Raw genomic sequence first — 24,198 nt, forward strand, 5'->3', positions numbered from 1 at the left:
CCTGCCACTAACCAGCTGTTGACCTTGGCAAAGTGTAGCAGCAGCTGCTGTGGCCGGTGCCCCCGAAAGTGGCCATCCAACGATGATGGGAGTTGGTGGACAAACACCCCAGCGCCCCCACCCTTTGCAGGGACACTGCTAGGTGTGTGCTGTGCATGGCTTTCCAAAGCTCCTGGCAGGATTACGTGGCAGTTGCCCACTCCGGCACTGTTTGGTAACACACCCTTCATTGCCTCCTGCCCTTCCCTGCTCACTGCCCCACCCCCCAAGCAGAGTGTCCTGGGAGCACCTCCTAAGGCAACTAATTGCACTTGAATCCCTGTCTCAGGGGAACCAAAGCAGAGATCACAAGTTACTTAAGCTCCTGGGCCTGGGTTCCCTGGATGGGAGGGTTCAACAAGTTAACAGAGATAAAGCACTCACAATGGTGCCTGGCAGTATGTTTGTTTCATAAATGGAAAAAAAAAAAAAGAGAGATAAAGAACTTTTATTTGTATAAAACTCCACCCCTCCCATTCCACCCTCCTCAGCAAATACAGACACCAGGTTTAAACAATCTTCGAGATGCACACGAACAAACATTACTGAACCCCAGGTCTGGGCCAATGTGCAGGCTAAATGTGCCTGGTGTCGGTGCTAGAGCACCCAGCGCAGCTGGGTCACAGGCGTGAAGCTCTCCCTCTGGTCTGTGTGGCCACTGGCAACACTGTCCACGGGGGCACAGACCAGCCCCAAGGCAGCTGGTGTGTTTATTCTGGGGACCCCACGCATACCAGGAGCCCCCAGCCTTACGGTTGTGTGGGGATCTGACAGTCAATTGTCACTGCTTGGTAATCACCCTTTTTCGGGGGCTCTGTTACCCCCACTTAACTGAGCAGCCCTCCGAGGCCCAGGTCCTGCCTCCAGTGTCAACCTAATGAAGCTCTGTTGAATGAACGGGCCCCTCTGGGCAAATAACCGCCCTTCCAGGACCTCAATTTCCCATCAGTTTCCCAGGCCTCCGCTGCTGGCGTGGTCACTTTCTAGGCTCAGCGTCCAAGCCAGTGACATGGCAGTGGCTGGTCCCAGGACTGGGCAAGACATGGGCAGCGAGGGACCAGGTGGATAAAACATGCCTTGGGCGGGCATGACAGGGACAGTGCGCTGGAGAAGCTGTGGACTGATGAGGTGGCCAGCGGCTCCGCTGAGTCTCAGAAATCCACCAGCCTGGCCGCCTTCTGGGCCGGCCTCCGCAGGCGCAGGCGAGGCACTCGCAGCAGCGGGTGGGCACGGGCCGGGAAGCACTTGCACGCGTGGGCCCCGCAGGGAGCACGGCTACCACGTGGGGGGTCTGGCTGAAGCTCTGAGCATGGCTGGGGCCAGGCTGGAAGAAGAGGGAGGCCTTGCCCTCCTCTGAGACACCCAAGGGAACCCTGCCTGGCAGGGGGCCGGGGTCCATCAGAGGGTTCACCGGAGCTCAGACCTGTCTCCACAGCAGCAGCCACAGCAGGGGCTGGACACAACGGGGGCCTCGCCACGCTCCTCCTGGCTGCGGCACTGCTTCAGGTGGCCACACAGGTGGCAGGTGAGGGCTGAGTAGACAATGCCGCTGCCCAGGTCGTCCCTGAGGGCGTCTGTGGCCTGCTCCAGGGACAGCGGGGGCTTCTGGCTGTCTCCACCCTTTGCCAGTGGCTCCAGACCGGGGCACTCAGGGCAGCCGCTCAGGAGTGAGTTCTGAGGGCTGTGAGGCGGTTCCATGTCCAGTCCAAAGGTGAACAAGGGGACGGGAGCAGGAACCCCAGGGCAGCCAGAAGTGAGGTTCTGGAAGGGCCTGTAGCACCCCTCCCCACTGCTGGCCTCAACCCCAGATGTGCCTGGGCAGGTGGCACCGCTGGCGAGCAGGCTGGAGAAGGCCTTGTACCCGGCTTCTCCGGAAGGGCTGCAGCCCGCCGCCCCGCCGCCCGGGGTGCTGCCCTGCCTCACCGTGCACACGGGCTCCCGATAGCCGCTGATGGGGGCCCTGTGCTGGAGGACGCTGCGGCGGAGGACCTGCTCCCAGGTTTCTGGCTCAGGCTGGAACGCAGTGGGAGCAGAGGGGATGTCGGGGTTCCCTTCCCCCAGGCATTCGGACAGCTGTGCGTCTGAGGCGGGCTCTCCTGGACTCGAGGACTGACTCAGGAAGTCGCTGAAGCTGCGGTAAGAGGGATGGTCTGTGACAACGGCTGGCAGCTCTGGGACGGCCAGGCAGGCTGGGCTCTGGGTCAGCGTGGCTGGAGGGGTTGATGCCGGGTTAAAAGGCTCCTCACAAGGCAACTCAGCCCAAGGCGTCTGAGCACTCCCACTTCCTGAAGGTGAGAGAAGACAGGGCTCCCCCAGGCCTTGTGTGCAAAAGCCCCCATGGTCAGCCCCTAGAAGGTCCAGGAACAGGCTCTCCGTCAGCCGGGCTGCAATGCCCTCCCTGCTGTCCTGGAAGCTACCCCTGCTGCTCTCAGGCGACAGGCAGAAGCTCCCTTCATCTTCCTCCACTTCCTCCTCTTCCTCGCTCTCTGCCTGGGCCTCTAGCAGCTCCACACACTTTACCACGCTGATGCTCTCCGGCGAGAGGATGGTCGAGCTGACCTCCACAGGGCACCATGAAGACTTTTCGGGACCTGGGAGAGGCCCATTTCTGGCAGCCTTGGAGGGACTGTCATCCTTTTCCATGTCATGCTCCAGCAAGCAGGGCAGCAGCTTAGTAAGACAAGTCTTCCAGTCTCTGCAGAAGCAAAGGAAAGTGTGGTCAGATTCAGTGTCGCCACTTGAAAAACTCCTACTCATCCTTCAAAGCCCAGCTTAATATCACCCTGGACTGATGTCTACAACTGGCACAGCTGCCCTGGTGGTCCACTCAACCAGCCTTGCTTGGGTCAGACTGTGTCTCCCAAGGGGGTTCTGCAGGTGACTGACCCAGCAGGGAAATTCAGGGGGCACAGTCAGTAGCCCAACTGCCCAGACCATTCCTCTTCCTGCCACCCCTTGAAGGAAAAGTGCTGAGTGCCAAGGAAGAGAAGACAGACATAGAGGGGGTGTGTGACCCCCTCTCAAGGTAGGGCCCACCACACCAATTCCATTCCCTTCCAAATCTACACAGGCTATGACCGAAGTTCATATACATACGGGCACTTGGCTGGCTCCTGGCCTCCAGACCTCTTCCCCCACAGTGACACCTGAAATACAGAGACAGCCAATGAGACAGCGGAGAGCCTTCCCAGCCAGCCTGATGTACAGCCACACCCAGTGAGGAAACCCTTCAGGCCTTGACTTCACACAGGTCTGAGGTCAGATCAGCTCACTCAGCTCTCTGAGCCTCATTTTCCCAAGAACTCATGAGACGACCCCAATATTAAGTTGCCAAGGCTGATGGCAAAAAGAGCCACAGCCGAGTCTACAGCTCCTCCCACCCTTGAATTTGGCCTGGCCTTGTGACTTGCTCTGGCCAATAGAATGTGGTACAGGTAACACTGTGCCAACTGGAGCAGCCTGCTGGAGGATGAGAGACACACGGCGTAGTCACCTCCACTGCCCCAGGTGAGTTAGAGAACTGCCAGACCTGTGAGGGAAGCCACCGGGGACTTCCCAGCCCAGAGAAGATGTGCCCGGTCCAGCCCAGATTCCCCCACCCAACCCCACTGCTGAGCCAATCTGCAGAAGCAAGAGCGACAGAAATGGCTGTTGCTGCGACTAAGTTGCAGGGTCATTTGTTACACAGCAAAAGCTGACTAATACATAAACCACACTTACTACGTGCCGGACCCTGTAATATACATACACTTTACGTGTACTGTCTTGGTGAATTCCAATGTCAGCCTTGTCACACAAACGCTGCTACAACCCACGTGAGAAAACAAGCTCAGAGAAGTTAAGCCACTTGCTCAAGTTCAATCTGCAGGTAAGGGACAGAGCCAGGGCTCAAAGTCAGCACCACCGGACTCCAGAGCCTGCCATGGGGCCCCTGGCATTCTCGACTCTCACTTCCTCAAGAACCCTGACAGAGCTCAGGCAAACCACACATGGCCCTCGCACTGGGGAAGCTGGCCCCAGTCCTGGCTCAGGGGTGGCCACTGGGTTGGTCTCAGGTGTTCCCACTCCTCACAGGGGGATGGTTTAGGAAACAGCATGTGATGCAATTCTGGCCAACAAGGAACGAGAAGAGATTTGCTGGCACTTTGGTGACAGTTTCCTGCTCCTAAGAGGAAGACACAGGAAATGGGTCCCCATCTCCCCCTCCTCTTGGCTGCCTGCCTTGGTACAAGTACCTCCCCAGGAGGTGACATGCAGATGACCTCAGGGGTCGTCTCCTCCCAGTGGAGGGGAAAAAACCAAGAGACCAACTTGAGAGGAACCCATCGTGAGGGAAGGCTGACAACGTAGGTACGAAAGTTGAAAGCCGAAGGGAGGAGAGGGAAGCCCCTGGGCTCCTAATGACCACACTGAGCTACGAATCAATCTCCCCTGAAACTTTCCCGACTGCTGAGGTGCAATTCCCAAAGCCAATGAGTATCTTTAACACCCTAGATGTCCTGAATCTTATTTCCTGATACACGTAGTCCAAAGTCTCAGAACCAACCCACACTCCTACCTGAGACTCCTGGATGACAATGGCCACGAGGTGGCTATGGGCTGGGTTGGGAATTTGGTCCCACCATTCTTTCTTAATCCTGAAAAAGAAAAGGAAAGGGTGTTGGCTTCTCCTCCCATAAAAATGATCATAGTCGCCAATACTTGCCAGGGGTCAGAGACCACGTTGATGGGTTTTGGATGTCTCACCCTAACCCCAAGGAGCAGACTCTGCTGCCAACCCCATTCACAGAGGAGCAGACTGAGGCTCAGGGGCGAAGTGACAGCCGACAGGCAGAAGAGTGGGGTCCTGCTCCAGCATTCTGCCGCCCAAAATGGAGGTCCTCACTCGCTGCCTCCGTCCTCAGTGGGAACAAGCCCCAGGGAAGCAGGAGAGACTCAGTCTGCAGAGGATTCTGGGCTTGCCCACCACCAATTCCCGCCACGGAGCAGCGGAGAGCAAGGTGCCAGGGGGAGGCCTACGCTGGCCTGAGAGGCTGAGGAAACCCAGGAAAGCAGATTCCTTCCCTCTCCTTGCGACGGCCTGGAGCCATGGAGTGTCAGCTCTGAGATGGAAGGTCCTCAGTTACCCCTGGGTCAGTCTCCACTGACCCCACTCAGTCAGTCCATGTCTTTACTGAGCACCTACTAGGTACCACTCACTGTGCAAGGCTTTGGGGACAACACTGAACCAGACAGACAAAAGCCCTGCCCTCACAGAACTGACCTTCTAGAAGAGGGAGACAGAGAAATGAACCTATGACATCATTAATTATGGCATTAAGTGCCATGAATGCAAATAAAGAAGATAAGGGAATAGAGGAGTGGAGAGTGTGATTCAGGAGGGCCTCCCTGAGGAGGTGACCTCTGAGTGGCTACTGAAGGTGGATGAGGAGTCATGGTGATGCCTGGGGAAAGGACATCCCAGTACGGAGCAGAGTGACTGCAAAGGCTTGGAGAGAACTTGCTCGGTGCGTTCGAAGAAGAGCAAGGAGGCTGGAGTCCTGGAACACAGTGAGGTAGGGCTGGGAAGGTCAGGCGAGGGGGCAACTGAGGCTCAGAGAAGGGGAAAAGACTGGCCCAGTGTGGCTAAGAGGTGTCGGTGACAAGACGTGGAGAGGTAAACTTGCAATCCCTGCACCCTTAATGTGTGCCTAGCAAAGTGTGGGACACACTCATGTCAGTCCTCAGTCATCACTGATCCTTACGTGGTGGGTGGGGCTTGCTAGTCCCATTTCAGAGATGGGAGGACTGAGGCTCTGGGACCTCATGTCTCCTAGGGCTCAAACTCACTGGAAACCAGGCTCCTTCTACCTCCAGTCCACTGTGATCCAAGACTCTCCTGGGACTCTTAGGACTGACAAAATATGTTCTCGCTGTATCTCAGCCTGCAAAGGAGGAACCCAAGGCTGATAGTCACACAGCTACCAAGCACCAAGGCCAGAATAGGAACCCAGGGTTCCTGATTCTGTCAGGGCAATCGTCTATTGTCACATGCCCCCAACTGTCTAGACCATACCCTGGGCATGATCTATCTCCCTTTGCTAAAGGAAGGCCCTTTCCTCATCTCTACCCTGGCCAGCTCGTTCCCCGTCAGGTCTCAGCTCAAGTATCGCCTCTTCAGAGGGGCCTGCCCTGGCCTCCCCACCTAAAATAGCAACCTGGAACATTCCTGCCCTTCCCCTGGTGTTGGTGGAAATCAAGCCTCTGGGTAGGGGCATTTCTTCACGCCCCTCAGTCCAGGTGTCCTGTGATTCAGATAAGCAAGCTGGACTTGCTGATGCCAGCAGCTGCAAGCTGTTCTAGGCCACTGAGCTATGGTATCCTGAGAATAGACTTTGCTGAGTACTCCATTACTCCCTTGTCCTATCATCTTGTTCGAAGCTTAGCCTTAAGGACTTATAGTTTTGTTGTTGTCTTCAAACTAGTTAATATTTGAACCCTGGCATCCTGTTTTCTCTTTAAGCAATATGGTGTGTATCCTGTAATTGCCACCCTCGGATTTCAATAAAAGGACGGTGCTTGCTCTGCTCAGTGCTGACTTGCCTGAGCGTGCAGCAGCCCCCCATTTGTCCAATAATTCTGTCTGCTGGAATTATCTCAGCATCCCTCGGTCATCACTTCACTTACAACTACATCTGGCGTCTGAACTCACGGACTTGAAGGTAAGAACTGGGAAGAGATAGAACTGAGAAGGGTTGGTTGCATGGAGTCCGCAAGCCTCTCGGCAATATGAATTGGGGTCATGGGGAACTCGCAATCTTTAGAAAAAGAGTATGTGATCCTCACAAAGTCTCTTATAAAGGGAAAAAGACCTTGGTAAAAAAATATAGGAAGAAAAGATTATATTAAAAATGAACAGAATCTTGGGCACTGTTGGGTAAATACTCATCTGTCCAGAATACTTGTAATTGGAATCCTGAAAGGATAAGAAAGTGAGATTGTGGCTCTTATTGATCTCCTTTCTCAGGTTAAAAAGCACTGCTATTGATGCGTTCCAGAAAGGAAAAATCAGTTTAGCTTAAAAGTATGGAAACAAGTTGGTAAAGCTCTTACAAGAGCTCATCAAACTGGTCATCCTATAGCAGGCGAAACATGGGCCGCTTTTAACCAGGCGGCTGTAGCCTTACAGCCATTTCAATCAGACTTTGAGCCGCTTGGCAAGGAGGAGCAACTGCCTTTTTGAATTTATGATCAGCCCAAAATAGCTCAAAAGAAAAGTCAGGAGGCGGCAGCAGGGGGAGGTTCCCACCGCAGGCGGGGGCCTGAATACCCAATGGGCTGGCAGCGGTGGCAACTCTGGACGCGAGCCAGGCCCTTCCTGTGGATCGCCCTGGCTGTGGTGGGCGCCGGGGGTGTGTGGTTGGCGGCGGCCGTGGGGGGCCCGTCCCCTCCACGCGCCTTGCCAGTTCTCCCTCTGCGCCCCTCACAGCGCCGCCGGTTCCCGTCCCACCGGGTCCGCCCCCCGGGCCATGGTTCCACACGGCGCCTCGCCTAGCAGCCGACTTAGAACTAGGGTGGACCAGGGTTATCTAAAAAACAAGAGATTTATTTTTGGTTGTTACAGCAACTAATAAAAGGAACTGAATATCAAGTTAAGGAAAGGTCGGCAGCCGTCCGTCTCGAGAGACGATGGTGTAGCTTCTTAAGAGTCTATCTGCACCACCGAGAATGGCTGTGCAGTCCGACTCGGGAGTGACACGGTATCTGTCTCCTCCCGTGTTGAATCGACATCTTGCGATGATGCTGAAGCTACAGAGCCTGGGCAGGGTAATATGGAGGGTCTGCTGTTGCCCATGCAGCAGACCCCCCCTCTCTTCGCAGCTGAAGGGTCCAAGGGAAAGACGGAGTCGATACAGCTTGGGTTCAGGTGCGCCGCAGGAGTTGCCGGTGTTGACTACAACGTCAAACCGCCTTAGGGACTCCGGCTCCGGATTTTCTGTCGGGGTTTACTCCCTTAGCCTTTCCCCTGAAGAGGTATGCCGCAAGGCAGCGGAGGTTTTTTGGAGTCAGAGTTTTCCTTCTCTGATGTACCCTGACTGGAAGATCGAACCAGCGACACTTAGCTCGCAGGCCGACGCTCAATCCACTGAGCTAAACCAGCCAGGTATCTTGCTGATTTAGTATATTACTCAAATACTTAACTAATATCCAAAAATTCATGTTTCTCAATGCTAAGAACTGAATTTTTGTCAGTTTATATTAACATTATATACCTTTTATTATCGCTTTAAATAGTCAAATATTATTTCATAATATATATTCCTTAGTTGACAAGATTTCCAAGATTGAAAAGTTAAAAAACTTCCTTACAATCTTGAACTACCTCAGGAATTTATTATTTTCTTCTTACCAAAAAGAAGAAAACTCTAAACCAATCAGACTTAACATATTTTAAAATACTTGGAAAGCTTTGTCAAATAAAATTTTACAAAAGAGCTCAAAAACAATTGGCTTTTGAAAATGCTAATGAGGATTGTAAAAGGGCGTTGGCTCCTGTGAAACAAAAGGGGAAACACTGGGCCAAGGACCGTAAATCTAAATTTGATAAGAATGGTAAATGTATAGTACTCTCTGATAATCAGGGAAACTGGCAGCGGGGCGTGAGCTCCGGTGCCCCGAACCAGAACAGGAGACCCCAAGGCCCCAGCAGTCAAATGTTTTGAGTCAGGGCAGTGCCAAGTCACAAATCTTTGTGCAGCCACAAGTGGGAGCGCAGGGCTGGACTTGGTCACCACCCAGCAATTAACTCTTAAAGAACGAGATCGCATTTATGTTGCTCCTACAGGAGTATGGGGACCTTTGCCTAAAGGATATGTAGATTTAATAATTGGCCAATCTAGCCTTATTGTTAAGGGGGCTACAGCAATGTCTTCTGAACGTGCAGGATGTGTCATTACACACCTCCTAGAAGCTTTTGCTGTTCCTGGAAAACCAGAAACTATTGACAGATAATGAATGCTCCAGCTTATATCTCAAAAAAATGTCAGGAATTCTTTTCTCAGCATAATATTAAACATATTACTGGCATTCCATACAACAGCACTGGACAAGCTTATTGAGCGCCATAATCGAACATTAAAAGAACTTCTTGAAAAACAAAAAGGGGGATATAGTATGGATTCCCCAAAGAAAAGATTAATGAATGCAGTATTTACTCTTAAATTTTTTACAAATTGGTAATGATTCCCTTGTCCCAGCACAAAGGCATTGGACAATGAAAACTGTTTCACCAATAAATCAGCCTGTTTATTACTATGATGTTTTAACCTCCAATTGGCTCCCAGCAACTGTTACTCGTTGGGGTCGAGGATATGCTTATATTTCCACAGGAAATATTTCCACAGGTTCACAGAATATTTGGATTCCTGATAAACACATTAAGTTGCGTCATGTCATCCCAGAAGAGGAAACACAAGGACAACGACAAAGAAGAATGGAGAAATCTCCCGAAAAGGATGTAGAAAATGACCCTGAAGCGAAAACGAAAGAGAGTCCTACGGAAGAACACTGACAACTCTCCAGGAACAGGTTTGCCCAGGTGGAATCAGATTAGAGAATTGACTAATAAAGCAAAACAATTAGTCAGGTCTCAACATCAACTCCTTACATCCAATACTTTGTTTCTTGCCCTTTTAGCAATAATGTTTTCTCAAAGCCCTAGTGCTAATGCTGAGAATTACACTTATTGGGCATATATTGCTAACCCACCTTTGATGAGAGGAGTTTCCTGGTGGGACCCTGTTGTTCCTGTTTATACCAATGAGACCAATTGGCTTCTTAGACCTTTTGACATTCGTGGTCCACTTAAACCCGATGAGGAGGGAACAGTAGTTCCATATTATGTTACTGGAATATTTGGTCCGCCCATTTGCTTTGGTTTTGGGCGTCATTGTCTTAATTATAGACCTCAGGATTGGTTAATGATACAAAGAAATACCTCTAATCTCTATAATAAACAATTAATATTGTTGTCTGCAACCACCCCATATGGGTTCTTTCCAAGCCGCTGCGAACAATGTTCACCGCAGGATGAGCCTGTCTTGAGAGATGCCAGTGTTTCTCTCAGTTACTGATTGGGTCCGTTGGACTCGATGCAGGGGAGAACAAGTACGAGTTCTTGTTAATACTCCCTATGGGAGCGTCATTAACTGGAGTCCGTATGGCTCTGCTTGTACGGCAGACCTTCATCAAAGAATACAATGGTTCAGTCAGAGTACATGGAAGACTGGTATTGCTAAACATCGTTTGGCAAGAGGTCGGGTTTTCGCCCGTTGCCTTATATAAAAGGTTTTTATGCCCAACCTCATATTTGGAAACTAACAGCAGCATTTGAATCTTTAAACATTTGGACAGGACGATTATATCAGGCTAATGGCCTTCATAATCTTACAGTTGTTCGCAATGTTACCAGAAATCTGCAGGCTTGTGTTAAGACTCCCTTATCTCTTACTCTGAGGAAAGATTACTTGGGAGAAATTTCTTGCTGTAATTGTACTTTGCATACTTGTGTTAAACGCTCTATGATTTTGTCTGAAAGTGAAAGCCTATTATCCTAAGATCATGAACAGGAGTTTGGATGCCTGTCTTGCTTGATCGTGCCTGGCAAGACAGCCCAGCATCTGAACTTCTGCGCAAAGTGGCCGAACAACTGCTTCACAGAGGCAAGCGTTTTCTTAGTCTTCTCATTGCTGTCATCATGGGACTGATTGCTATAATTGCCACTGCTGTTATGACTGGAGTTGCTCTTCATCACTCCGTGCAGACAGCAGACTTCGTCTGGACCTGGCATCAGAACTCTGAGCAGTTATGGACTGCACAATGTCAAATTGACTCTGAAATGCAATCTGAATTAGCTGATTTAAATTAAGCAGTTGTGTTAGTTGGAGATCAGCTACAAAGTGTTAAACGACAATTGTTATTGAAATGTGACTGGAATCAGTCTACTTATTGTATAACTCTTGTCCCCTATAATGAAACTGAATTTCCATGGGAAAAAGGAAACATTTGCTTAATCATAATTTGACTCAGCATATTGTAACTTTACAAACTAAGATACATACTACCTTTGAAAAACATCTTGAGCAATTATCTGATAAAGGTATATTTGAAAATGTTATAAATGTGTTAGACAAGATTAATCCTATTCCATACATTCAGGGATTCATTGGATCCCATGCAGGGACAATTTTCTTTATTGTTATCCTTATTCTTATATTTGCTATTGTGTTCTTTAGATATAAGAAAAAGCAAAAGGCTAAAGCAACAGTTCTCTCTGTACTGTTTAACAAGATGATTTTTAAACAAAAAGGGGGAAATGTTGGTGGAAATCAAGTCTCTGGGTAGGGGCATTTCTTTATGCCCCCCTGACCAAGTGTCCTGTGACTCAGATAAGCAAGCTGGACTTGCTGACGCCGGCAGCTGCAAGCTGTTCCAGGCCACTGAGCTATGATATCCTGAGAATAAAGAGACTTTGCTGAGTACTCCATTACTCCCTTGTCTTATCATCTTGTTCGAAGCTTAGCCTTAAGGACTTATAGTTTTGTTGTTGTCTTCAAACTAGTTAATGTTTGAACCCTGGCTTCCTGTTTTCTCCTTAAGCAATATGGTGTGTATCCTGTAATTGCCACCCTCAGATTTCAATAAAAGGACGGTGCTTGCTCTGCTCAGTGCTGACTTGCCTGAGCGTGCAGCAGCTCCCCGTTTGTCCAATAATTCTATCTGCTGGAATTATCTCAAGTGTTCTTGATCACATCCAACACTACGAACACTACACCCTGGTATATTTCCGTCAGTGCATGGGTCACTGAAAATGGTGACCCATGGAAAATGGTGTGGTTACTTGTTGAGCTGATGTCTGTCTCCCACAAGGAGCACAGGGTCCTCGTCGGTTTTGTTTTACCTGTTGCCTCAGTGCCTCACACATAGGAGCTGCTGAATAAACATTTATTATGGAAAGAAGGACTGCAAGCTGATAGCTGAGAAGAGGGATTCCTGCCCCCTTTGCACCCCAGGGGAGCTGGCCCAGGACTCACTTGATGATGCTGAAATAGCAGAGCACGCAGATGACCAGGATGGCAATGCAGGAGATGACAATGGCACGTGGGAGGTGCCACTCCCAGGGCCACTCGTAGTCTGGAAGTGGGAGGGAAGCTGTGAGTCTGCGTCATGCTAAGTACAGCCTGGTCTCCACATCCCTGAGCGGGAGACGGAGCCTCAGGAAAGTGTCCTCCCAGACCCTGCATGATCTGGCCACCACCAAGCCCTCCCGCCTCAAGCACTCCTCCCCTCCCCCTGTGCTTTGAGCCCTCTGACACACTGGTCCTTGCTGTCCCCCGCTCCTCCAAAGCTCAGTGCCACCTCAGGATCTTGAACTTGCTGCTCTCTTTCCTGACGCATAGAGGTCAAGGGCAGTGACTCTGATTCGAAGCCTGACCGTCACATATCCTCACTGGTGACCCAGGACATGTCCCTCACACTCTCTGTGCCTGGTTTCCTCATCAGTACAGTGGGGTTAACCGTAGTACTTACCTCATAGGGTTGCGAGGGTTACACGACTTAATGTATTCTGCACTCAGAACAGTGCCCGCACGCCCGTGACATTTGCTGTTACCACTTCACACAGCTGGCCCCTTCTCCGTGTTCACTCCACCGTCCCTGCTCCCAAAGATCCCCCACGCCCTCTCTACTGTCGCCCTCTCATCGCTCCACCCCGACTCTGCTTTTCCTTCCTAGACTTAATACCACTGGATCTAGAGCCATCTGATTTCCTTTTGTTTACTTGTTTGTCCTCTATTTCCCCCTCCAGAGTGGCAGATCCACAAGCGCAGGGATTTCTGTCTTCTTTGTTCACTGCTGACTCCCCAGTGTCTAGCATGGGGCCAGGCACATGGCGGGGACTCAATAAGTATTTGTGGAAATAATGAATGAGTGTCCAGCACATTGCATATGTCCCATACAAGCTATTTTTCTTCCTTTCCCTTCCCTTCCTCAGGTCAATGTTAGAATCAAACCACATCAACAAAACTTTCCAAGGACTTCCTGTGTGCCTGGCCCTGTTCCGGACACTGGAGACACAGACCCAGGTAGATACCACCCACGGAGCTCACAGCTCAGCATGGGAGACAGGTGGGCGAGGAGACATCAACGGAACAAGGTGGGCGATGCTGAGAGGGATGTGAGGAGGGTGGGGTCGGCGTGCCTGACAGGCACCCCTGTGCCCAGCGCTTTGAAGAATCCTCCTCTCAGTGAATGTTCACAGCAGCCTCTCTCCTCCCCAGTGAGCAGACAATGCCTGAAGCAGCCTCCCCTCCCCTGTCTCCCTTCTTTTGTCAGGCAGCAATGTGCCCACCTGGAAGGTTCAGTTGTAAGACTTCATTTTATGTGAGATGATTCAATATTTCTATTGCAAAAGCCATGTAGTAAAGTTGCAAAGTGTTGTTTTGGGGAATGCAGCTACTAAGTGAGGGACTACATTTCCCAGAACCCCTTGCAGCTACTTGTGGCCATGTAGCCAGTTTCACCAACAGGACGTGAGAGGAAGTGATGTATGGCACTCCAGGATAAGGTTTTTAAGAAGCAGGCGTGGTCTCCCTGCTCTCAGTCCCCTTCTGCTGCCTGGATGCAGACAATGGCAGAGCCCTTAGAGATTCTTAACTTGAGGGTCCACAGACCTCCAACAAGGTTGCAGATAGAATTCAAGGGTCTGGGAACTTGGATGGGACAGAAATGACATCTTTATTCTCACTAACTAGCATTTCCTCCCATTAGGAACGGAAGGAACAAAAGAGTAGCATCAGTCACCCAGCTCCTAGCAGAAATCACAGCTATTCTCATATCACATTACAGCTGCCGGATCACAAGATAACATTTATGCTCTGTAGGGAACTGCTCCTCGTGGTTTAGGGAATTGTAGCCCCGGCCTAAGCATGACTGCCGCTGGCATCCCGGTTGTGCTTGTCTTTAAGTCTCAACATAAGGCTGTGCATGGAACATAATTAAAAGCCACTCACAGGGTTTCCGTGGGAATTGGATTTAAAGAATGCTTATTATGCTTTAGAACTTGCTCTGCTTTCTTTATCATTAATGTAACATAAACAATCTCTAGCAAGGAGTGTATGAAACCTGGCACCTACTGCCAGTGTGGCGTCAAGATGTTTGATAGACCCTGACACAGACTGGTCACTGTGCCCTCTGTACTGGCACATGTAATCTGTTACTATCAACTGTAATCCTAACATCTCCATGCTATTGATGATTCATGAATCTTGACCTTGTATCTCTCATGTGTATCCTCCTCAATAAAAGGCACGAGGGAAGAAGGTCTAATTGCTGTTCTCCACTAGAGAGGCCACCACCTTCCTTCCCCCAGACATAATGAAATGTCCTGGGTAAAAGTTTGTTCCGCCGTGGTCACGAAGCCTCTGCTGGACAGAGCGACTTCCAACTGAGCCTAGGGTGTGTGTGGCACCTAAGCCTTAATGCTCATCTACTTTGAAATTAGAGTATTTATGAGAACTACCACTAGACCATGTTTTTAATGTGTTAATAAAGAAGCATATGTTCCTAGATAACAAATATACTTTAAAATATTTTTATAATTGCATTTCAATAAGTTTCCCCTGTAATCCTATGTGTTTTATTTAAAAATTATTATTATTAATATTAACTTTTTTAGAGAGAGGGGAAGGGAGGGAGAAAGAGAGGGAAAGAAACATCAATGTGAGAGAGATACATCAATGGATCACTTCCTGCATGTGCCCAGACCAGGGACCAGGTCTGCAACCCAGGCAGGTGTCCTGACTGGGAATCAAGCCATTGACCCTTTGCTTTGCAGGATGATGCCCAACCAATTGAGCTACACTGGTCAGGACTATGTATTTTTAAAACTTATTTATTTTTAATATGTTATTTATCTATTTTTAGAGACAGGGAAAGGAAGAAAAAAGAGAGGGAGAGAAACGTCAATGTGTGGTTGCCTCTTGACTGCCCTCAACTGGGGACCTGGCCCGCAACCCGGGCATGTGCCCTGATTGGGAATCGAACCAGGATCCTCTGGTTTGCAGGCTGGTGCTCAATCCACTGAGCCATACCAGCTGGGGCAGATCTATGTATTTTATTTTATACATTTAAAAATACTATCCTGGCCCTGGCCAGTGTGGTTCAGTTGGTTGGAACATCATCCCATAACCAAAAAATTGCAGGTTTGATTTCCGGTCAGGGCACATACCTAGGTTATGGGTTCAATCCCTGATCCGGGCACATATGGTCCCCAGTCCAGGCACATAAAATCCCCCATTCAGGTGCATACAGGAGGCAACCAATCTATGCTTCTGTCTTGCATCGATGTTTCTCTCTCTTCCTTCCTCTCTCTAAAGGCAATGGAAAAAATGTCCTTGGGTGAGGATAAAAAAATATATACATATATATTATTCTGAATGGGGTCTGAAGGCTTCACCAGACTGCCAATGGGACCATGCTACAAAAAGGTTAATTGTCTTTGTCCTTGGGAATGATGGAGCCTCTGGGAGGAAAACCACCTCCAGACCAGCGAAGTTCATTTTAGACTGTTACACAGGCAAGAAATACGTTTGTACAGTGTTAAAGTGCGGGTCTTCTGGGCTCCTTTGCTACTGCAGCCTAGCCTGCCCACCCTGGCCAGCACACCATGTCAGCTTGTACTCTGCTGCCTGCAGTTAGAGGCATCCCATGACATGGAAGCCCAGATGCTTGGCCAGGGGCAGTGTCTGCCACAGAGTAAAGTGGGGAGGAGAGATTCTAACTTCTCAGGACTCACGATAGATACTCACAGTTAAACCACTTGACGCTGGGGCTCCACTCACTCCAGGAGCTATTATAGCTCTGAGCCCAGGCCCTCACCTGTGCGCTGTAGAAAACCCCATGCTTTAGGGTGCTGGCTAGGAGGCGGAAGGTGGACTCCCTGTAGGTCACATTGTAGACCATAACCTGGCAAAGGGAAAAAAGACATTACTGCACCAGCTGTGGGGAGGGGAACACCAGCTCCCACTCTGGCTGCTGTCCTTAGCTGACCCCACAGTGCTTAAGAGCCACCAGCCTGGGTATTTGGTTATTCCTCCAAATCAGACATTGTTTGCCACCTCCATAACTGTGACCAGAGTTGAGTGAGATTGGTCAGGAGATCGCCCTCACCCGCCCCTCCTAAGCCCCCACTGATGAGTCATATGACATGGCTGGGCAAGAAAGAGTTTGCTTCCTCATCTGTAAATTGAGAGTAAAGATCCCTCCTGTCACTTTCTGGCTGTGTGACCTTAGGTAAATGACATAACCTCTCTGGTCCTTGATGTCCTCTTCTGCAAAATGGGAATAATAAAAGTGCTTACTACCCAGGGTTGTTGCGAGCACTTAGGATAGGGCCTGGCATGCAGGGAGCATGACGGTGACCTCTCTGAAGCACAGACAGAGTCACTGTGTCCCTCTCTCTCCTTCACAGGTGCTCTAGAGCCTCCACAGTTGAGCCCAAACTCACTGGCCTCAAATCTCAGCCCTGCCTAACCCAGCCCCCATTGGGAAGAGACCTCCAAGACCTGCTGTGTTCCACGATCTGCTGTTAAGCAGAAAAGGTAAGGTAATAATTTGTGTGTGTTGTCTGCTGCCTTTTGTGTTAAAAAAAAATGGTGACAGACAGACTGAGAGGCCCCATGGTCCTCACCTTGTATCATGCCCTTGTGTGGCCCCCTCTTCTTGAGTGTGGGCAGGAGCTGTGACTTGTTTCTAACTGACAGAATGTGCAAAGGTGATGGATATGTCAGACTATAAGTATGTGGTTACATTATATAAGACTGAAATTCCAACTTGCTAGGACACCCGCTCTCTCCTTTGTGGCCTGGAGAAGGCCCCAAGGGACAGGAAGGAAGGGTGGCCTCCTGACAAGGGCCAGCAAGAACCTGAGGCTCTCAGTCCAACAGCCCACAAGAAACTGAATGCTGCCAACATCACAGGAGCTGGGAAGTGATCCTTTTCCAGCCAAGACTCAGGTGAGACCGTAGTCCTGGACAACGCCTTGGTTCCAGCTGGGGACCCAGGGAGCTGTACGCAGACTCCTAACCCCAAAAAACCTGAGGCAATAACTGTGTGCTGTTGATACTATGTAGCAGCGGACACAGTGATGAATGAGCACACACGTTTGCCTGTAAGGCGAACACTCTCTAGAAGGAGACACGTGCCTCAGACCCTCTACCTGCCCAGCCGCCTCCTTTCCCTCCTGGCAAGAGACAGCAGTGAGTGGTCCACCTCTGGGAACAGGAACTGGAGGTGGCAGTAGGAAGAGAAACACACTGCATTCTAAGTCCTTTCTACCACGGAAATTACTTACTTCATGTAAATATTACTTTAAGACTTTAAAAAATAAAAAATGAAATAAAATCTATGTTCAAGATCAATTCTGCCGGCGAGTGAGTGGCCGGAACCCTCTGCCTGGGGCTCCTCTCCCTGAGGGCCCCACCGCTTCGCAGCCCTCCCTCCCCACCAGGCCCTTGCAGTGCCTTCCTGGTGCCCGCAGATCCGGCAGCTCCACTTCTGCTTGGGTTCGATGCACGCTGGGGACAAAGGTCTGGTGTGAAGTGAGCTGAGGGAAGGCTACGCAGTGAGGAAGCAAAACCTCAACAGGCTGCTGGAGAAACTGGAGGGAGCACCCACGGGCCCGCTGAGCCACGGCCCAGGCACACCGACCAATTCCATCCGCCGGCTGGAGTCCGGCACCAGGTCCTAAACCAGGCTGTGCTTCAGCCACCCAGTCCCTGTTTCCCCTTCCCCAGAGTCTCCTTCGGGGAGCCACCTCCCTCATTCTCAGCCCATCTGGCGTGGGTAGAGCATGTGACTCATCCCTGGCCAATCAGAGCATGGCCCCAGCACCCTCTCTCCTGCCCACGCCTGTGACAGGTTCACAGACTGGCCCATGGCCCATGCCAGGCAACTGAACATCGGCCCGAAGACTTTTATTGGGATTATCTAGAAAGAAAAACTTTTTCCACTGTGGCCCTGGGACTTAGGCCTGGAGCTGCTAGTGGGCATGGTGGCCACAGGAAGGAAGGGTCTGCCTGAAAATGAAGCCAACGCAGAACAAAGCTGGGCCAAGCTATGGGAAGACGCACGGAACCTGGGTCCAGCCATGATAAGTAAATACGTACATTGTTTGTACGCTTCTCTCTCCCTCAGGCTATACCCTGAACAGCCACAGGACATGGGAAGACTAGTGGACAAATCTGGATCTGCCTCTTTCCTTGGTATCTGTGCAATCTCCCCCCTCCCCCACCCCCAGTGCTCTCTGAGCCTCACACTGCATGTGCCCCATTCCTGCTCCCAGCCCACATCCTGGCCCACACCTGAGAGATGGAAATCAACACCCACCACCTCCCTGGCTTGGCCAGGAAGAGAAGCAGCAGCAACGGAAGCTGAGGTGGGGGCGTGCTATGTCTGGGGCCTGCGCTCTGGCAGCTGAGGGCAGGCCAGCCTGGGTCCTGGATGGAGGCACAGCCCAGCACAGCCCTCGACAGCTCTGCTCTGACAGTGGGAGGGCAAAGCTGATGGGGCTTTCCAGGTCCTGTGGCCCTCAGGAGAGGAGGAGCATGACATTTATAGAGTCCTTTGTGCCAGGCAAGGCAGCCTGTCGGTGTCACCCACTCTGTGCTCTCAATAGCCCTATGGGGTGGCACCCATGACATCCCAGGGTACAGATGAGGAAACTGAGGCACAAGGAGGTTAAGTGACATGCTCAAGATCACACAGCAGGTAAGTGGGAGGGCAGGTATGGGAGCCCGGTTCTGTGGGCCACCAGGGCCATGGTGTGTGGATGTCCTCCAGTGGAATGAATGTTTGAGGGGAAAACATGGTGGCAGGAAGTGACCTCCCTCACAACCTGCAACTAAAATAGAGGGGGGCCACACCATCATAGATAAATCAGCTCTGCCTGTGAAAAATGCCAATACGCTCCTTTGAAAAGGAGCCCGCTGCCTCTGCTGTGACTGGAAAGCAAGTGTCAGACGCAGTGAAACCCAGCAGCAGCGGTAAATTAGAGCCGAACCTGCTTTCTGGGGGAAGGGTCTGAGCGGGAGCCTCCCACTGTTATAACAAAGGATCAGTGAACCTGTCAGCTCAGCGGAGACCAGTCAGTCAGGAGGGAGATGACGCTGAGCGACGGTCTTGCTGTGGGACTCAGGCATTTAAGTGTGTTCCCGAAACCTCAGCGTCCCTCCCTGCCCCTGGGAAACACAGACGTGGCCCAGAGCCTTCCTTTACAGACAGGGAGCAGGGCCCAGAAATAACGTCCCTTCTCTGCACACTGGGCATTGGGTGGGGGATGGAGGGACGGGACCCCCAGAGCCAGGGCACAAGCTGGGCTGCTGCCAGCCAGGCCTCCTCTCCGGCTCCCACCCCCGGGCCTGCATCGCCGTCCACCTGAGTCCCAAGAGGTGGTGCAGCAGCCCCACAGGGCCCACTCACCTTCCGGTCGTCTTCATTTGAAATGTTGACCTGGTAGGAGAGCTCTGAGTACAGGAAACTCTCAGGAGGGTACGGGTTGCTCCAAGTCAGCCGCCACATGTGGGAGGTGTTGGTGTCGACCGTGAGGTTTTCGGGGGCCCTGGGTTTCACTGCAGGGAGGCAGTGCCTGGTGAGGACTTGTCGGCCCGCAGGCCCTGGCCGCTGGGGCTTTCAGTGAACACCGGCTCCGTATACATGTGTAAGGTCCCACGTAGATTCAGTCATAACAGAAAATTACGGTCATAACACTCATCTACTGCTGCTAAGACTCTGCTTGGTTGCCGCCGTGTTTATAACTACCTTTCTCCAGTGAACGCAAAATGTATAAACCAAAGTAACCCAAACTTTGGCATTTTCACTTTCATCCTTCACGCTTTAGGCCACATCTGTGTGCTATATTGTTTACTAAGTATTTATCTTTATTTTGATTCACATGCTTAAAAACTTAAGTCTCTTTTTAAGCAACCATATCAAGGAGGTCACAAGTATATAATGTGCATCAAAATCAACATACACATGGAAGAATTATTTTAATACACGGGTTTGTTCATGGGTCAGTTTAAACACCCACAACCCCCCACAGAACGAGCGGGTCTTCAGGAACTGCTGATGGAGTGGTGGCAGCTGTGGTTCTATGAGCTCTGCAAGAGGTGCCTCTGCTGCTTAGCAGCTGTGTGACTTTAGGCGGGTTACTTGCCTTCTCTGTGCTACAGTTTATTCCACTGAAAATGTGGATAATAACTGTCTTCTGGAAATTGAGGCTCAGAGAGGTAATGTGACTTGCCCAAGGACACACAGTGATAAATGGCGTTTTGAACTCCTGTCCCTCTACCCCAGCGAGCTCCTGGGAATGACTGCAGGGGCTCTGGGGAGCAGGGTTAGGTCAACCCCCCAGGTCCAGACTGCCTGAAGCAGCAGCTAAGCAGTCAACAGAGGGGGAAGGATGGTTCGCCATTCAGTTTCTGATCTGCAGCAAGCATGTCTCCCTTCAAACAGTCTGCTTTCAACACCCGCCCCCCAAACAGGGCTTTTAAATTCAGGGGGTTGAAATATCTGAGCTGAAGGGGGCCTGATGTACTGCTGAGCCCAGCCCCCTTTCAAAGATGGGAGGACCAAGGCCCAATAAGAGCAAGAACCCTGTCATGTTTAAGAAATGGTAAGAGGCTGCTTGGGACCCGCCCCCCCCAAATGGAGCCCGCCTCCCCCGTGCCAGAGCCCAGCCAGCTTTGGGACACCCGAACCCCGCCCGCCCCACTCACCATGCTCGCTGGGCCTGAAGGAGCCACTCCACAGCAGCTGCTTCCCAGCCCACAGGTCCAGCTGATAGGTGTCCCCACTGACCACGTCGTCCGTCAGCATGTCACACAGGCACCCTGTGCTTCCTCTGTTCTCAGGGACACATGTGTGGTTTCTGCAGACACGGGGCTGTGTTAGGCAGTCATGCACACATGGTCCCCGGTAGCTGCCTCAGGGTACCACATGCTCTTCCAGTTTCCCAGTCGCCCTGCCTCAAGGGAACTTCGGAGCAGAGCAGCGAGGGTGCGTGGTGGGGACAGTGGACTGGGACTGCCTTCCCTTCTGGCCACAGCCCCGCACCACACCGACCATGGACCCTTACACACCCTTGGCCACGGCCTTGTCCCAGGACGTGGCTCATCCCTAACAGCCAGTGAAAGGGAAGGAGCTGTGGCATTAAAGACTTTCTAACAACCTGTGTGCGCTCTGGCTACGTGTGCGGAGCACAGCTTCTCCTGGTGCAGAGGACTGGGCACACGCCTGTGCACCGCAGCGTGATCCCGATGTGCCTCCCACACAGCCAGCCCCACGAGCGTCTCGTGGGCTAGGCCAGGGGGCAGCAAGCGTTCTTTGTACAGGGCCAGACAGTCCATGTTTTGGGCTTTGAGAGCCACGCCGCTGCGGTGCCAACTGCACCGGGCGCGGACTGAGCACAAGGCAGCCCAGACAATACGTAAACAAATGGACACGGCTGTGGCCACAAGCACCTCACGTACAGAACCAGGCGGTGGCCCCGTGTGGCTGACGGGCCCCACGCAGAAGCACCGCCCACCGCAGTGTGCCACGGAAGACCGCCCCCGCCGGGGCAGCCACGCTCCCGTGTGGCCCTGACCCTGCGCACCCGGTCCTGTCCTGGCACCGATGTGACGGTGTCCCACATACACAGGTTGCCCAGTGAGCCCCCAGGAACAATGTACCCCACATGCCACAGTGAACCCCACCACTAACACTGTACCCCAAACAACAGTCTAGTCCAGCGGGTCTACAAGTGGGGCCTGGGGACCCACTAGGTCAAACTACTTGCATAATCACATTAAGGTGTTACTTGCCATTCCTCTCTTTCTGTCACGAGTACACAGTGGGCTTTTCTAGGGTCTACATGGCGTGTTGTGATGTCATTGCTCTGATGGCCTGTGTGCTGCTGTGACATAAATGTTCTGTTCTAATTCCTCACCAGGTGAGTACCAGCAGCTGTAGGCCGGTGGTCCCCAGCCTTTCTGGCCCAGGGACCAGTTCACTCACCCGCCTGCCACCCTCCTCCTGCTCTGTGGCCCAGTTCCTAACAAGCCACGAACAGGAACTGGTCCGCAGCGCAGAGGCTGGGAGCCCCTGCTGTAAGCTACCGAGACAAAGGCTTTGGGGTCCTCACCACCTCTCAAGCGCGCGGGAGCCCTGAGCCTAAACGTCTGAGAGCTGCTGTTGTCGTCCACCGTTCCACCCACACCCACGCGCCACATGCCTTGGTGGCCACGCTGGGAGCATCACGGCACACTGTGCCTCACACACCCAGCACCCTAGGGCACCCAACTCTCACCCCATGCCCAGTGACTGCAGTGAACCCCACTGAGCACCAGGCACTCCGGGGCCCCACCGGACCAGACGAACTCCCGGGGCCACCCTCACCGGCCTCCCGCTGCCGCACAGGCTTACTCAGAGCTCAGAAAATCCAGCCGGTAGGTCAGGTGGAGTTCAGTGCTGCAGTTGGTGGGGCCGGCCACCCCCCACTCACAGGTGGAGGTGCTGATGTAGTCGGAGAAGCAGGTGGGCCCACGCAGGACCTTCACACTCCCTGGGGAGACACAGGAGCACTCTGAGCAGCTGAAGCCTGATCAGCAAGAGGGACGCGCGCCATGGGGACAAGGCGCAAACCAGCCCAAGCAGGACCAAGGGGCTCCTCACAAAACAAGGAAACCACAGTCCCAGGCACGGTCACGCACCAGTCTTCACGGAGCTGGGCCAGGACTGGGCTCCTGGAGCTTCCCAGCTGGCACTGAGGTAATTCCGAAGCTGAAGAAATGCCCCGCGGTGCAGGTCCATACAGGGGATACCCCAAATGCACCTTTGTGTCATGCAGTTCAACTACTTGTTCTTGGCCAAATTAAAGGGAAAATACTTGACAGTCTAAGGAGTGCTAGCAGCAAACAGCCATCTCCTCTGGAGCAATGTGAGGGGGTACTGTTATCCAGGTGCCCGCCCCCATCTCTTCTCCACCCCTCTCTGAGCTCAGGAGGCTGACCCCCAAGGTCTTGTCACCCAAGTGCCCTTGTCCTCTGGCTTCTTGTGGAGTTCAGTCCATATCAAAGGGCAGCATGAGAGGCTGGGGTGCTTCTTCCAGGCAGCCAGCAGTGGAGCTGGATTTGAACCCAGTGGGCTGTCTGTTGGGTCTACCAGACCATCTGGGAGCCATCAGCCCCGCGCCAGCCCACCCTGCTCCTGACTGGCGGCGTCTTCCTGCTCCAGCGGCGGCACCGACCCATCACAGCTGCCACCAACTTGCATTTGTTCTCTGGGTAAAGGACTGACCATGTTAAGGAGAGTCTCAGGCATCCAATAAATGTCCCAAAGTTTCCTCATCTGGTTCCCGGCCCCACAGAACCCACACCCCTCTGCATCTGAGAGATGACAACTGCGTCCTTCCTGGCCGCTCAGGTCAGAAATCCTGAGACGCCTCTCTCTCACCCCATTGCAATCTGTCTTGAGATCTCCTTCCCAGATGGATCCAGAAGCCTATCCCCTCTCCTCTCCTCTGCTGGTCCGACCCACCTGGCTACTGGGGTGCCTCCTTCCTGCCCTGCCGGCTTCCACCCATGTGCTTGCAGACCCAGGGATCCCTTTCATGTACAGGCCATGTCGCTCCTCTGCTCAAACCCTGCAAGGTCCTTCTTGACGGTCACCCTGTCACCTGGCACCACACCAGCCTCCTCTGGCTCCTCAACACTTCAGCCAGGCTCTCGGCTCAGGGCCTCCATTGAGATCCTCCTCCCTCAGGTACCTGCATGGCTCCCTCTTCCTTCAAGCCTTTGCTCGACCATCACTCAGTGAGGACTTCCCTGAGTGCGTATTTTAAGTTGCAATCCCACACTCAATCTAACTTTCCGAATTCCCACTACATACTCTGTTCTATAGTGTCTTTTTCCTTCTAATGATCATTAGAACTTACTTATAATTAGGGCCATCTGTCATTGGCTGTCTCTTCCCACTACAATGTAATCTCTTCAAGGCCTGGGATCTTTGTTTTGTTCATGGATTGAGTGTGGCCACTAAACAGTCAATACATGTTTGCTGAATGAATGAATGAATGAATGAGTG

The 24,198-nt window shown here is 51.9% G+C and overlaps 1 protein-coding gene across 1 annotated transcript in view; it reads right to left on the reverse strand.

Moving 5' to 3' along the window:
* Window positions 1–1,015: 1,015 nt before the first annotated feature.
* LOC150009727 (interleukin-4 receptor subunit alpha-like) overlaps window positions 1,016–24,198 on the reverse strand; it is a 43,244-nt gene continuing 20,061 nt past the window's right edge. The window contains 9 exon segments of the mRNA XM_090279388.1: window positions 1,016–1,453; window positions 1,456–2,734; window positions 3,136–3,185; window positions 4,598–4,676; window positions 12,111–12,210; window positions 15,885–16,041; window positions 19,555–19,703; window positions 20,853–21,004; window positions 22,540–22,678. Coding sequence (XP_090135514.1) covers window positions 1,016–1,453; window positions 1,456–2,734; window positions 3,136–3,185; window positions 4,598–4,676; window positions 12,111–12,210; window positions 15,885–16,041; window positions 19,555–19,703; window positions 20,853–21,004; window positions 22,540–22,678 — 2,543 coding nt within the window.

Source organism: Furipterus horrens, unplaced genomic scaffold (assembly GCF_987537825.1).
Source record: "Furipterus horrens unplaced genomic scaffold, mFurHor1.1.pri manual_scaffold_5, whole genome shotgun sequence".
Lineage (NCBI taxonomy): Eukaryota > Metazoa > Chordata > Mammalia > Chiroptera > Furipteridae > Furipterus > Furipterus horrens.